Source organism: Gordionus sp. m RMFG-2023, chromosome 1 (genome assembly GCF_954871325.1).
Source record: "Gordionus sp. m RMFG-2023 chromosome 1, tfGorSpeb1-WG-v2, whole genome shotgun sequence".
NCBI lineage: Eukaryota > Metazoa > Nematomorpha > Gordioida > Chordodea > Parachordodidae > Gordionus > Gordionus sp. m RMFG-2023.
This window is the reverse complement of record NC_088775.1, coordinates 3,398,155-3,413,723: the sequence shown is the minus strand read 5'-3', so window position 1 is coordinate 3,413,723 and position 15,569 is coordinate 3,398,155. Positions and strand designations below refer to the sequence as shown.

The window sequence follows — 15,569 nt, the reverse complement described above, 5'->3', positions numbered from 1 at the left end:
TATAACATTTCATTTTAAGTAAAAAGAGGCATCATATAAAAATATTTTGTTAATTATAAATAAATATCAGAGTTGTTAAAGGATCTAGATACTTCTAGGTATAAAAGTGGTATCTGTATCTACGGTATCTAGATATTATTTTAAACGATGTATCTGTATCTAGATCCATTTAAAAAGTATCTTTTAACAACTCTGATAAATATCAAAATGAAATTAATGGATATTACTCATTATCACACATATGTGCATTATTAGCGAACAAGAGATCATCGATAATTGGTTATATAAAAAAAATAGGTTAAAAATTTTTTTTTGTGTAATTAATATATATTTATATGATTAAAGTAGCCAGTATTACTAATTATTAACAAAAAAATGATAGGCATAAATATGGTTTTTTCTTTCTTTCTTCAATTTATGAAAATCCTACCAGTGGAATCTATATGATTGAGTATAAAGTCGAATATAGTTTTATCCTTCCTCCTTCTAGATACAACTTGTTGGGACTCATCATTTTCCACGACGTTCTCCGCCCTTACTTTGTTAATCCTAAATCTGGTGGGAATCCTAGACTTACCCAATATTTTATTTCTGATATCCTCCGGGTTTATCACCTCTAGCTGCTGACATGTGTTATTTTGAGCTGAATACCCATAACAGCACTGTTCTGTCCTCTGGCAAAAACAATCGTAGGTCGGATAGTACCTTTATTTATTTATATTTTGGAAGATGTGATGGGGGGGAGGTGTAAATTTAGTATTGGTAAATCGTCTAACTTTGACCAACTCCCAAATATGGTTTTTTAAGTTTTAAGTAGCCAAGAAAATTGGCTTAAAACTTCTACGGTAAACTTTAACTTGTCTTCTCCTTTTTTCAGAACGAAACCTTGGCTAAGTCATTTTGAAGTTGATCAAAGTTAGGTTATTTAACCAAAACTATGTAAATTATTATGTGAGATCTCTTGCAAAAGGAAAGAATAATAGAAAATATTAAAAAAATTTAGTGTCCAATAAGATGAGATATTTTGCCGATTTACTTTATTAATGATTTTAGTTCCTTACGTCGAGAGCCAAAAAAAAATTTTTTTTATAGAGTTTTAAAGGAAGAAATTTGCCAAATATAGGAGATACAAATTGACGTCGATTCTTAAGCATTTGGAAGTGTCGATTCAATCTTTATGTTATAATCAGTCAATCGACGTTCGATTATTGGAGTTATTTAAATGTTCAAGAAAACATAAAAATGGCTCATCGGGTCATTTATTTTTGATATTTTCTTCAAAAAATCGAATTATCGGCATCGATCCGATATTGCTATTGTTGCTAGAGGTCCCTAACAGGTGTGTTTTTAGTTCACCCTCCCAATCTATTTGGTTGTTTAAAATTATTTTTAAAACATTGGAGCTGATAAATTTAAAATATTTTTCTAAGTTTAAAATATACCAACGGGCTTTTGTCTTCTAATATTGGTTTTTTTATAAGTTTAGAATAATACAATAAAATAAAGAGCCCAAACTAACAGATCAAATAATTTTTAATTGATCGGGCAGAGTTATACCAAATTTTTTATATAAATGGATCTAGTGAAATTTTTTTTAAACCAATGGGTAAACGGGGTTTCGGTTTAATATGTCTCTCACTGCATCTAATGGGTTGAGACCCTTACAATTCAATATACTACTTAGTGATATCATGAACACTAATTAAATCCTTGTTTTTTTTTTAACCTTTCCAACACTAATAGTATATTCTCTTGGAAATGAACGTTTATTTTATTTGATAGGTCTACAATGGACAGGTTTTTAAACCCAAATGTCTACTTGCCCACTAAAAAATTGTAAAACTCTTTTAGTCTTCTTTTTCTCAAAAATTTGTTTAACTTTTAACCTAGTGTTGTTATTAAAACGGCTAAACTATCTTTCTAGCCAATAAAAATACAGCGCAAGCCTCGAGATTTCGTTAATAGATGTCCAAGCGGTTCTACATTCTATGAACAAAACATCCAGGCGTGCCTAATATTCCTGGCCAAAATAATGGGTTGACCGGCTTTAAGAATCGAGTCGTTTAACAACACTACTTTTAACCCTAACCTCACGATGTTTTGAATATATTTGAGTTGTTGGTATTGGCTTCTGTATTTTATTTTTAACATGCTTTTATTTTATAAAACTTATAAAAAAAAAATTATTATTATGAAATAAAAATAATTTTTAAATAAATTCGCCAGGAAAAAAATATTTCCGGTATTCACCTGTCCCGTTTGAACCATTTTTTAAAAAAAATTTTAAACCCGCTCGTCGAATAGACTTGTTTACGCTAGATATCTATAAAAAGAATTTTTTCACCTTTAGGATCGAAAGTTCATATCCGGAAAAAAATCATTCAACATTCAAGCTCAACTTTCCCCACTGTCCTTATTTTATTTGCTGTAAATAATTTAATTAAAGCTCCAGTGCCTCATTTTCCAGCTGATAAATTGATCATAATTTGAATTTATTTTTTTTACGAAAAATGGGGGGCATGATTTTTTTTTATTATAACGAACTTGGGTACGTGGCAAATGTAGGTTTTATTAACGTCGCAAGGCTCAGCCTTGCAGCTTCTAGTCTTTATCCATTCCGATTTATGGATGTTGGGTAGACACCGTCTTAGGCTAACTTGCTTTCCGCAGCCTCCGCATGGTTCGGTGCACAAACTCCAATCAGTCCATCGCGTACACGGTGGACGAATAGGTGGGATGGGGGTGGTAAGATTGTTCCTATTTTGAGTAGGACATGCGGGTTTACTATCGCTAACGTTGGAAGTGGATCCAGTCTCATGAGGACTACCCGTCATTGTTAAAAAAGAGGGCTCTGTGTAGGCCCATCGGTAGGTCACCGTGAAATCTTCGGGGTCAAACTGGGACGATATGTTTTGAGTAGCGTTGGGGGTGCAATTATCGCCTAAATATTTATAAAATGATGCATTTTTATGGATGTGTATATAATCTGATGATCGGAAATAATCACTTTTTCAATATTTTGTTTTTATTAAAGATGAAATAGATTTTCATTTCTTCTTTCCTCTCTTTCTTTCTTTCTCTTTCTTTCTTTCTTTCTTTCTTTCTTTCTTCTTTCTATCTATAATTTTTTTTAAAATTATTTCCCCTCCCTATCTAAAACTGCTGATGGAACCAATTAATATTTAAAACTAAAAAGGCATATGAGATAGATTAATTTAGGGTATTTGAATTAGAAACGAATGAATGAGTTTATTATTCTATTTTTGTAATCGTAAAAAAAGAAGAAGCTGATAGCAAGAAATCAGGGTCCTTCTAACATAGGGGAAAAGGAGAAATTGAAGCCAATAAAATCTCCGGGGGGGGGGGGGTAAACATGTTAGTCAATTTCCGGTTCACCTTTCTAAAATTTTGAAAGGTGAGTTACGGTTTTCTATAAAAGACGCTTCCTAAATTGTGACTCGCGGATTAAAAACTCGTGTCAGAACTAGTTATAATAAATTTTAAAAGCTGTTCCGTTTCCGGTTCCCATAATTGCCCCTGTTTCGATTTCTATTTCCGGTATTTATAAAGTAAATTCTAAAAAAATTAGTTATAAAACAAATTTTTTTTTTACAATATGTAATGATAGCCTTAAAGCCCAATGCGGTATAATTGGTGTGTTGGGAATACGACCGAAATCCGAGGAGGAGCGTATCCGTGTGCGATATTATCATGTTGGGATAGGAGGTATTTCCGCAAAACCTAAATTTTAGAAAAAAAAGAGAAAAAAAATGTAATTTATATTTTTATTTAAATGGATAGATGGTTAAACCTTGGCCCGGTACCGGCAACATCGATGGCATATTTCACCTCGAGGAAATGTCGGCAAGAACCCGATTTGTTAGATATGACCATATCGAATATCGGCGTTTGGTAGAATTGAAAGATGAGTTTTGGGGTCGAAGATGTGTTGTTCGGGTCTACAGCCTGTATATTTATTTTAGAACAAATCAGAGGTTTAAAAATCGTCCATATTTCCTTGAGCACAAAAAAATCTTTGAATATTCATAACACTTTTTAAAAAGAATTTTTTTATGTCTCAAAATCCCAAAAAATTTGCCATTTTTTTTAACCAAATTATTTTGGCGGGAATTTTAGGGTGTAATTTTGAACAAACATCCGGTTTGAGTATTTTCAAAAAATAAAAATAACAATGGTGAACGATGAATGCTTCTTTTTTTATCAATGTTCTTAGAAGCGGATCATCGAAAAGGATTTTGAGTGTCCCATCTCAATATTGGCCTAAAACTCCCCCATATTTTTAAAAGGATGAAGAAGAAGAAAAAAAAATTAGATCTTACCGTTATAACCCCTTACCCTTAAACTTTAATTAAATACTCTCATATTAATTTTAATTATTACCATAACTAAGAAATTTCGACTCCCCCCCCCCCTCCCCTAGAATAATCTAGCTATAACATTCTTATCAATAATAATCTGTTTTGTAACTTTTATTCTCCAATTGCATCGGCTACTCAAAGAATAATTATTGGGATAATTGAAAGAATTGATAATCGCAGTAGGTGACGATGGAGTCAATACGACATCCCCGACATTGTCAGGGCAATCACCTTTTTTTTTTAAATTAATTTTTTTTTTTTGGAATAAATATATTATGTAAAATTTTTAAAAATCTGATCTTACCTGTATCCCAGCTGGTTTAGAATACGGTACCTAACTCTAATGAATTTCTGAAAATTTTTGCCGTGAACTAGTTAACTTAATATTATTTAATATTTGGTTTTTTTTTTGCTCAGAGCTTTTATTATAAATTATGAATGACTCGAGGTTTAACGATAAATCTGTCTAAAAATTCGATAAGATAGGTAAACGACCTAAACTTTAGTCAACTATAAAACGGTATAGAAATGTTTTTAAACCAAAAAAATATTCCAATCAATCTTCAATTTGAGATTGAACTTAGAGGCTTAATTTCAATTTTTTAGGGCTAAAAGATTGACTAGGCCACAATTCAGAGGGTCAAAGATAGGTATTCTAAACATGCCGAAATAAATTTATGGCAAAATCAAATTTAATATTTATTTATTTTTTTTTAAAAACGGGCTCAATTAATGATTTAAAGTTGAAAAAAAAATAAATAATAACACATTACCCGCTAAAACATATAACATTAATCATACTTTATTAACTGTGTGAGGTGGGGAGAAGTTCGAAGAAAGTCAGTTTTAATAAACGAAATAGGATAATGAAGTATTCTGAACGTTAGTAATCTTACCCCTTCCTTTAAGAGCCTGGCATAATTTCCGTTTGCGCTATGGCAGAGTTGGTACTAGTTACACTTGTTGTAACTAAAGATCTCTATCAACAAAAAACCTACTATAATACCCTAAATCTAGCAAACCAATTAAGATTCATAGTCACATAGTTATGATATAAGGCAACAACTCTCCCCGCGAAAACTTTATTAAATTGTCATATCGAACTAGAAGGTACAGAAGCTCGAATAAAATAAAAATTTAAGTGAGATTAATCTAGAAAAAAAACCAATAATTACTGTAAATCTCATTACAGCTGTTATTTTCACTACTTGTGAGAGTCCTACCGACTAAGATTTTAGCCATAATAAATATTGTATAAGCCTCTAGATTTTGGAATTCGAGGTCCTAAAGTTAGGAGCACACTTCCAGTGGCTTAGCCAGAATTTTCCAATCTGAAGGGTGAGGTTTAAAAAAATTTTTATGGGAGCTTCGCCCCCAAACCCCCTTTTACCCGAGTTCAGCCTGTCCTTTACTATAAAAAATTATTATATATTATTGATTGGTCTATTAAAGTTGGCTGAACGATTCCCCTAATTTCCAAAATATGGCAATTTTTTGCGCATTATTAGTGTCCGCCCTTGACCAGTATGTATAACCAATCAGAATAAAGGAAGAATTATTATTAATAACAAGGATTTCTGGCCAACCTTAAGGAATAGAAAGTTGACACTGAAAGCATTTATTCAGTAAAATTTTCTCAATGTTTAGATCATAATTGTATATTAATTTGCTATCCGTTTGGTATAGCAAAATTTTTATTCTAAAAAAATATAGTCCCTATCTATAAGTTGAGGCTAAACTTAGACGTTTATGTCAATTTTTTTTTAAGGGGTAATCTTGACCACGCCATATTGGATTCAGTCAAAGCTGGGTGATTTAACATATCACTAGTTTGGTAGGCAGTGTAAGAAGAAGAAAATTGACAAAATAAACGTTGCGCTTAAAATGGAAAAAAATTTAGAAAAGCTATATATCCCTGCATACGCTGATGCCTGATGACTAGTGCTTTCAATTTCCTCACTCAAATATGAAAACCACCAAAAAGAAACTGAGTTAATAACACACTGCGTAAAAGTCAGCCACGCTTTTTGTGAAGGACTAATTATGGAACTTATGCTAAACCATTAAGTTTTGTGGCTTTATTAGTATAATTTAGTTGCTTTATTCTGTTGGCATCATGCCAGAACGGATAATAATAGAAGTTCTAACGATCTGGTTTGCGTTAATACTTAATTATCTTTAATCAATTTTCCAGCCAATTAAAAAGTAACGTCTAGTTATGAACTATACGATATCGCGTCTTATGCCTAAAGTTAGCCGAACCATCTAGAAGTGCTATCTGGGGAAATTTATGCCAATAATTTTAGTACGTATTTCATTCTACTTTACCGCTTCAAACCCGTTTGGTGGATAGTTTAAAGATGAAAGAAAATATTTCTACAAAATTTAACCGATTTTCAAAAACGGCTAAACTCAATATTGTAGCCAGAAAAATATTGTCTAAGCCTCGAGATTTCGTTAATAGAGTCCAAACCTGTAAGCCACCTATGAGTAAAATCTTAAGGCTTGCACTTTCTTTCTTTCTTTTCTTTCTTTCTTTCTTTCTTTCTTTCTTTCTTTCTTTCTTTCTTTCTTTCTTTCTTTCTTTCTATTTATTTTCTTAATAAAATATTGAGTTAGCCGTTTAATATGATTGGCATCATGCTAAGAAGAAAAATTATAGTAGTGGCAATCATACGTTATTCCCGCCAATTAAAACCAGTTATAAGAGAAATAAAAATTACAAACGTGTCTTACGGCTTGAATTATTAAAATATCGATTTTAAATTATCTAAAAAAATCATTAGAAATATGACAAACTAGATGCGAGATAATTTAAAATTTATTTTTTAAAAAAAATAAGATCAAATTTAGTAAATTTATAAAATATTTTATGAATAAGGGGGGGGGGTTTAACCCCTAAACCTTCCATCCATGCCTACGTCACTGCCTGCGTTATATTATTTTGGCTAAAATCTTGATCGGGTCGGTTTTAAAAATTAATCCAAATTGGGCGGTTTAACAACACCATTTGAATACAATTTTAATTTTGAAACAAATTTTTATTCGTACAATTACGAAAGATTTTGAAAAATATTTAGGCAAAAATATGATTGAAAAGAAATTCTCCCTTCCTCCAGGAATAAACAAAGATTACTTTTTCTTTGCCAATTCTGGTTGTCATTACAAAAGAACTTGAATATTGGGGATGGGTCAGAAAATGAAAACCGTAAATTTAGTATGTATATTTATATAACGTGGAACCTTCGCTAGGTTGGACTTCGTCTCATAATCTTCCGGATAAAATATTGGGACATTTGCATACGGAGCAGTTGTTGGGATCCAAGTAGCCCATATTCTGACAATACAAATCCGGAGCACCTCTGCACTTATCTTTCATAAATAGAAGTGCAAAACAATATTTTATTTATTTCTAGCGTTCCTTTATATATATATATATTTTAATTTGTATTTTGATAAATGTGATATCTAGTCGATAAAGTTTTTAGCTTCATTTCATACATTTTCACAATAGAATCCTAATTTAGGTTTATGCAAAGCTTATATAAGAGTATTAAAAATGTATCTGTATCTAGATAAATTTTTTAAAATGTATCTGTTATCTGTATCTGGATAATTTTTTTAGACACTGTATCTGTATCTGGATCTAGATCCATTTAAAAAGTATGATCGCGCTTTACAGACTGACTGCTTTATTATGTTCCTTTTTAAAAAGTTACTATATTTGTATCGAACTACTCATAGGTAGGTAGATGATATTATATGCTTAAATTAATAAAATAAATCAAGCAACCAAAATAAGCTACGAATTGGTTATTTAGATATTTTGATTTTGCAAATATTAAAATAATAGAGAAAGTAGGAATGCTCTGTAATACTTATACGAAGCTATAGCGAAAATAATGCAGATTTCTTATGGATATTAAACGAGTAATTTTGATCATTTAATAATTAAATTATAAATAACGACGCAGATAACGGTAAAATGCAGAGTTGTTAAAGGATCTAGATACAAGTATCTAGATCCTGTATCTAGATATAAAAATGTGGTATCTGTATCTAGATAGATTTTTGATTAAAATATCGGTATCTAGATAGATTTTTGATTAAAATATCGGTATCTAGATATTATTTTAGACGATGTATCTGTATCTAGATCCATTTAAAAAGTATCTTTTAACAACTTTGGTAAAAGGACAACACAAAGGAAAAGAATGTCAAGAATTATTTAATTTTTTTTTCGGTTGAAACCGGTTTAACTTTTTTATAACGGTTTTGATATTGGTTCGTCCCGTTATTCACCGAAGAGAATGGCGGAAAGGATATTCGTTAAGGAGATGATATTGAGGATATCTGTGAATTTTACCATTCAAATTTAAATCAAGTTTTTTTTGGAAAAGGTGTCTAAGTTTAGAAATATTTTTTATTATGGCTAAAACGAGGTACGTAATTTTAACACGTGACCTGTGAGGTTAGAGTATCTAAAGATTTGTCATATTCTGAGAATTGTATACTTTTTTTTTTTAAATATATATGTTGATATATTATTTAGCTACTTCTGTTTCTCCTGATGATGATATGATTCAACCTGGGACCTTATCCTTTACCTTTAAAAAAAAATTAATTATCTGCCTTCCCTTGATTTATTCATTTTATATAAATATATATTCACCATTTCCTATTACCTAATGTACCGCCAAAAGGGTGTCAAAAAATAATTAATATTATGGCATGCATACCCCCTTCCGAATTATAGATTAGGCTCTGTCGGCTCCGAAATTACCCGTTAAAGCTATTTTAAAACGGGTTTTCCATCGGGACCGCCAGCTGGGAAAAACCTGAACAATAAAATCTGTTGGCAGATCTTGAATCGTAAAATGACAGTTCCGTTCCGCTTCCTATCGTGGTCTGCATAAGAGAATCCGTAGTTCTAATGACGGGGCCGACAAATCCCTTTTGCAAAAAGGCCTTTAATTTAATGAAGAAGAAGAAAAAAAATATGAGAGATTAGAAAATGGGTACAAAAAATAAATCTGACCTAAATGTATAATAAAAAACTAATTAAATTCAAAAATATGTATGACGTCATTTCTTGAGATTATTGAATCCATCGTGATTTGGTGGAACCTTCCTATTTTGAAACATTTAAATTAGATTTGGAGGTGGTTGTTCTATTTCAATTTAAAGTTTAATGTTTATAAAAGGCGTTAATGTCATATTATAATATATTTCTTCATTTATTTTTTTGTCTAAAGCGTTAATATACATACATGTATACATTTAAATGTTTACTGTTTAAGGCAATAATTGTAGAAGGTGATATGTAAATTGGACATTTAATTGTATTAAATTATGCTTAATTTTGATACATATTAGATACGAAAATGAACCTGTTCTTTAAATAAATACTATTATCATCGATTCTGTTTTCTCAAGACCGTTATCAACTACAGATTCCGAGACTGTTCTCGACCAATTCTCAGTGCAAGACCACCCCACTTGCATTAATATTCGTATTCAGTTTTAAATTAAGCCGCTATTTTTTTTTGTTATATATATAAAAAAAAAATATACAATTTAAATTTTTTTTTAAAATGAACCATCTTGCGGAAATATTTTTGTTACTTTACTTTATTTTATTATATACAATTTTTATTAACTTGCACTTAGGTCAGCTGGTTTTCTACCTCAATGGAGCCTTCTGGCTTATTTACCGATAAGTAGGCGTTTCTGATGGGGTCACACGTATTCCATGGTCTCAAGGAAAGTTTTTAATATGGGATTTCTCTTGTCTGGACACTAACTCCCCCTCTAATTTTAACAAGGACGTGTTGTAATTGTGGTAACATGCAAATTTACTAGATTAAGAAAAACGCCAGACAGGCAGATTATTTTTAAACAAAATTACGAAGCCGAAAGATATTCAAATCTACTCAAGAAAAAAGAATTAAATCTCGGTAACAAATTGAGACTACGCAAATGTTGATTAAAGAAAAAGGATATATAATGGAGAAATTATGATGCGAAAAGGATGATTAAATTAATATTTTTAACTTTTAATTTACTTTTTAATTTTCTTTTTTTATATTAATTTTAATTTTTCTTTTATTTTGATTATGTTTTTTACTTTGTATTTAATTATATTTATTATTATTTAATAAAGGATTCAACTATAATTTTAGTATATATTTCTTTTTATATTTAGGTTTTGATTTTCCAATGTCAAATCTCGCTTTCTTGACAGGACACTTTGAACAGAGCTCAAAATTTTAAGATCAGCAAATACAGCGCTGATTCCTCAAATTACATATTCGTACCCATCATTTGCTCCACCTTAACTACATATGGTGATTTGGCAAAAAACTTTTTTAAAGACGTTGGCCGCCTAATCAGAAAAAATTCTGGGGAGCCTCGCGAAGTTTTTTTACTCAAGGCAGAGGATCGCAACAACCATTCTTAAGGCTAATTATGTTTGTTTTATTAATTCGATCTCTCCTGATGGTTAGATGAAGGAGGTTTTTGAATAATTTCTGCTGCTTTCGCTTATGCCTCAATATTGTCCTTTTGCTATTATGATTTTTTTTTTTCGTAATTGTTTACTAAATTATATATTTTTCAATGATGATTTATAATAAAAAGTGGTTTCAATAATTTTGTATTTTATATAAATATCTTGTTTTGTATTTTATATATAATATAATAAATATCTTATTTTGTATTTTATATATATATTAAAATAAAAATAAAGTTATTATTAATAGAACATATATATATATATATTTAATTTTCTTACATTCATTAAAAAAAATAATTTTCGAAAAATTTTATATCTTGCAAATTTATATTATGCGATTTAAATAAAAACAGGAAAAAAAAATCATAAATACAAAATGAAATATTTAACGGCCAAATTAATTTTATTAAAATATGCTGATCTCAAAGCTCTAAAGATAATTTAATTGCAAAGATAATGTCTAACGATTCGACCTTTACAAGAGTGGCAATGGAGGTTATGTCTTACATTACCCACAGAAGCAGAACTGCAACCTGAACAAGTGTGGGGTTATGTCATTAGGCAGTCCATCATCAATATACAAGGCATGCAAGGATAATGAACACGTCGAGTTAATGGATTTAACGATGTCGTAGATGCCTACACAGAAAAATAAAGAACCAAGAGGATCTTCCTGTTGAATGCCCTCAATGGAAGGAATTATATAAATATTAAATTGCGGGGTTGTAGGCAGATGATAACAAGCATGAAAAAATTTTGTGTAACCGGGGAAAAGAGTACAAAAGGAACTCAGAAAGGAATTCCGAGTAAGTGTTATTATAGGTATTGGAGAAGTCAATTTTGACTAAAGACTCATTGGTAGGCTAATTTTCTAAATGTATACTAGTTAAATGTATAACAGCATTACAGCCACCAGTTCCAACACCAAGTTAAAAAGGGCTTAAGAGACTTGAAGCTTCGTGCTTTATTCGAGAAGATATCATCTTGGCAACTAAGCGGCGAAGCAATAGGTCTAATATAATCATTGGGATTTTGAAGTGCAATCAGCCATCAATAATTGTATTATAGTATATAAATAAATTACCAAACTATTGAAGAAATGAAAAATACTAACATTGGGTCCGTAGTGCATAATGGAGCCGTGATCATATGGAGATCCGTAATCTACACCTTCGTCGACGTGGAAGCTAGAAGCCGCTAGAACGTTAATGGCGCTCATGTTGATTAGTAAGTAGGCATCCCTGCCTGGTCTAGACTGTTCGTGGAAAAAACCGACAGAGTGACCTATCTCGTGAGCTATTATGGTCACCTTCAATTTTTTTTTTGGTGAGCAATAAATGTAGAGCATGCGATCGTTGCAAAAATAATTATTTCGAAAAATTAAGATTTATATATTTTGTGCGTTTTTACTAGTGATGTTAATTGTAAGTTACATTTTGGCTAAAAAATAACTGTAACTAGTTATATTTTTAAAATCGTAACTAGTAACTGTAACTAGTTAAAAATTTTGAAATGTAACTGCCAAAAGTAACTAGTTACTTTTAAAGATATATTCAAATAATTAATTTTATTTTTAATATGTTGTGATAAATTAATTTAAAATATTGTGAAAATGTCTGATTGTTCCCAAGAATAACACAAATACTTATATGTATGGCAGATGTGCAGGGATTAAAATATTGTCAACCTCTAAAGGATACTATATAAGCTAGTATTGAAAAAAGGTAACTAAAATCAAATAATTATTTATATATTAATAATATCATGTTATAGGTTTAATAATCTTTATGATAATGACAACATCATTGCTGCAATTCTTCACCCTTTATTTAAAACTGACTGGCCTTGGATTAGGCAAGAAAGGAACAAAGCAAAAAAGGAGGAAATTTTAAATTTAATAAATACCTTAATACCTCAAAGTGAATCCCAGACGAATGAATCATGCTCAAAACCAACATCACTTGATGTAGTTGGATTTTTTGACCTAAAGCGCCAAAATATTCTGGATAATGAACTTATAGAAAACTTTATCAAATCTAATAACAACACTTTTTCTTTATATAACGATTTTCCGAAGTTAAAATTACTCAATATTAAATATAATGTTGTTCTAACATAAAGTGCTCCCGTAGAGCGCTTATTCAGTCTAGGTAAGCTCATTTTTGGAGATAAACGAGCACGTCTCCTACATAATAACTTTGAAATTAATTTGTTGTTAAAAGCAAATAAACATTTATTAGATTCTAATTTTTATGAAAAATAAATGTTTTTTTTTCAATGCAAATATATATTTTTATATTCGATGTAAATATTCAATTTTGCGATATTTTTTTTTATAAATAAATTGTATATTATTTTAAATAACTGATTATACTTTGTTTATCCTAATTTTTTTTATATTAAATAAATGCATTCAATAAATAAATAATGCGCATATAAAGGATGTATAAAGTAAGTAACTAGTTACTTTTGAAAATAACTGAAACTAATAACTAGTTACTTTTGTAAAAATGTAACTAGTAACTAGTAACTGTAACTAGTTATGTTTTTGCCAGTGTAACTAGTAACTGTAACTAGTTATGTTTCAAAAGTAACTTTTAACATCACTAGTTTTTACATAATAAATTTTTTTTTATCGTCTGCTTAAATTGACATATTATTTTAATTCGAAATAATTTCCATATTTTAAAGTAATACGATATAATATTATATAATATATTTCAGAGACCTGGCCCGACCCAACCCGTATTATAATATTTTTAAATAAACACCGGACCGAGCCAAAAAATATCCGGGCCGGCCTGTTTAATTAAACCAAATAATTGTAATCGATCTGAGTTTACGGCATATTTTGTAGAGCCCCATTCGTGGTTAGCGCAAAATGGCGCCGATTATGAATGAGGGGTAACCCAGATTTCTAAAGTTTTCTTTGGGTTCTAGTTTCAGTTCCTAAGAAAATTTTTTAATTTTTACCCAGATATTGTCCTCTGCCCCCCCCCTATGAGTTAGAATTTCGGCTTGGGGTTTTAAATACCGAAAATAATTACGCGTACTTAGATCTTCGTGGAAATCGTATTTGATAGGTAATTCCCACTTCATCCCCGGATAATTACGCGTACTTAGATCTTCGTGGAAATCGTATTTGATAGGTAATTCCCACTTGTATTCATCCCCGGGTATGACATTTCTTTTGGATCGACTAGATACGTATTCGGGATCGAAAAATCTTCTTTGTCTTAACACGGGAATTATGTCGTCGAATTTTCCGTCCCACTGTGCTTCGATCTTTACGTTTTTTTCAAATATTTCGCAAAAATTATGATAAAAAATTTGAAGAAATTAAACCTGCTTGATATCCATTTTCAATCCGTTCATCTTGAGAACATTCTTCAATCTCTTCACCCATATCTTCCTAAGTTGGTACCATTCGTGTACAGTTCTACCCAATAGAATATTTGGTGGGGGGTATTTTTTGATATCTACGTATTTGTTCTCGGGTTCCTTATATAATATATAAATATATATAAGATAGGTATTTGAAAATTTGAAGAAGGTATTTATACGATACCAATAAATTTATTTATCTAGTTGAAAAATTTATAAAAAATAAGATGGGTTAGGACAGCTGATAATTTGGTTGTCACGAGATGTGTCAGAACTCTCTAGGTCACCCCTCCTCTCTCTGTTCGTGCCAATGACGTAGAACCACGTCATCTCCCTATCCGGATGAATTAATTATATAAAATGGATGCTTACTACGTAATGAAAGAGATATCTCAAACTCGAATGCTTGTTTTAATTATATGCATTAAGATTTTAAAATATACACTATTTAATATATATTTTTATTTTTTAAATGTTTTAATTCCCTAAGCTATTTTTGTACGAAGTGGGGGCAAAAGTAACGAAAGCCACTTAAAAATTTTTTTTTTACAAATTATCGGTGGCGCGATACTTTTGATAGTATCCTTTTACACGTGTTGTTTAAGTTGCGTTTAACAACAAGGGCAGTTATATAACGTGTTTAAATATAATCTTTTAATTCTATTTCTAATGCTGTTCTTTTTTTTTAAACTTTGATTTTAGCTCTAATCTATTTTAGATGTCAATTAGACCCGACAGGATGACACTTAATCCTACGGAACTAAAATATACAACTTTTTCGTAATTACCCTCTTGCATAGATCTTTTTGCCATATTCTTTTCTACTAACTTACCTCGTGTGAGTAGAAAATATAAAAAAAATCTAATAAACACAGCTACCTAAACAATATATTCTTCGTTCGACTAATTTCAGACACCCTGTTATAGAGGTCTGCATTCATTGGGCGGGTTTTTCGCTCGCCCACGCCCATGCCCGCCGATACCTTGAATGGACATGGTCGGATTTTTAAAACATTTTTCAACATCAGGCGAGCGGCGTGTAAATTTTCGATATTTTTCAAGCGAAATGAGCAGAACGGACTTCAATTTATTAAAAAATAATCGTTTTCATTTTATAACATTGCATATTATTATATAAGGTTTAGTTTTAATAAAAATAAATACATTTGAAATGAATAAATAAAAAGCCAAACCAGCCATTAAAACAATTTTTAAACCATAGACCGGCCAGCGGGCTAAACCAAATTTATAGATAAATGGACGGGTGGGCGGAAAAACAACGAGTGAACGAG

General features: G+C 30.6%; 1 protein-coding gene across 1 annotated transcript; it reads right to left on the bottom strand.

Annotated features, from left to right (window-relative positions):
• Positions 1 to 410: 410 nt before the first annotated feature.
• Positions 411 to 15,090, bottom strand: LOC135922812 (zinc metalloproteinase nas-34-like). Its single transcript, XM_065457292.1, has 11 exons — positions 15,052 to 15,090; positions 14,239 to 14,394; positions 13,941 to 14,178; positions 13,009 to 13,136; positions 12,008 to 12,202; positions 9,218 to 9,347; positions 4,489 to 4,610; positions 3,812 to 3,966; positions 3,614 to 3,741; positions 2,545 to 2,941; positions 411 to 705 (listed from the first exon to the last, which is right to left on the bottom strand). Exons 1-11 carry the CDS (start codon positions 15,088 to 15,090, stop codon positions 411 to 413), a joined length of 1,983 nt encoding a protein of 660 aa, XP_065313364.1.
• Positions 15,091 to 15,569: the final 479 nt, after the last annotated feature.

Coding starts and splice junctions, on each gene's coding strand:
- LOC135922812 (XM_065457292.1), bottom strand. CDS start 15,090: ATGGCAAAAAGATCTATGCAAGAGGGTAATTACGAAAAA. Junction 14,395..15,051: donor AAGAGGGTAATTACGAAAAA/GTTGTATATTTT, acceptor ATATTATATAAG/GAACCCGAGAACAAATACGT. Junction 13,137..13,940: donor CCACGAAGATCTAAGTACGC/GTAATTATTTTC, acceptor CATAAAAATTAG/AATCTAATAAATGTTTATTT.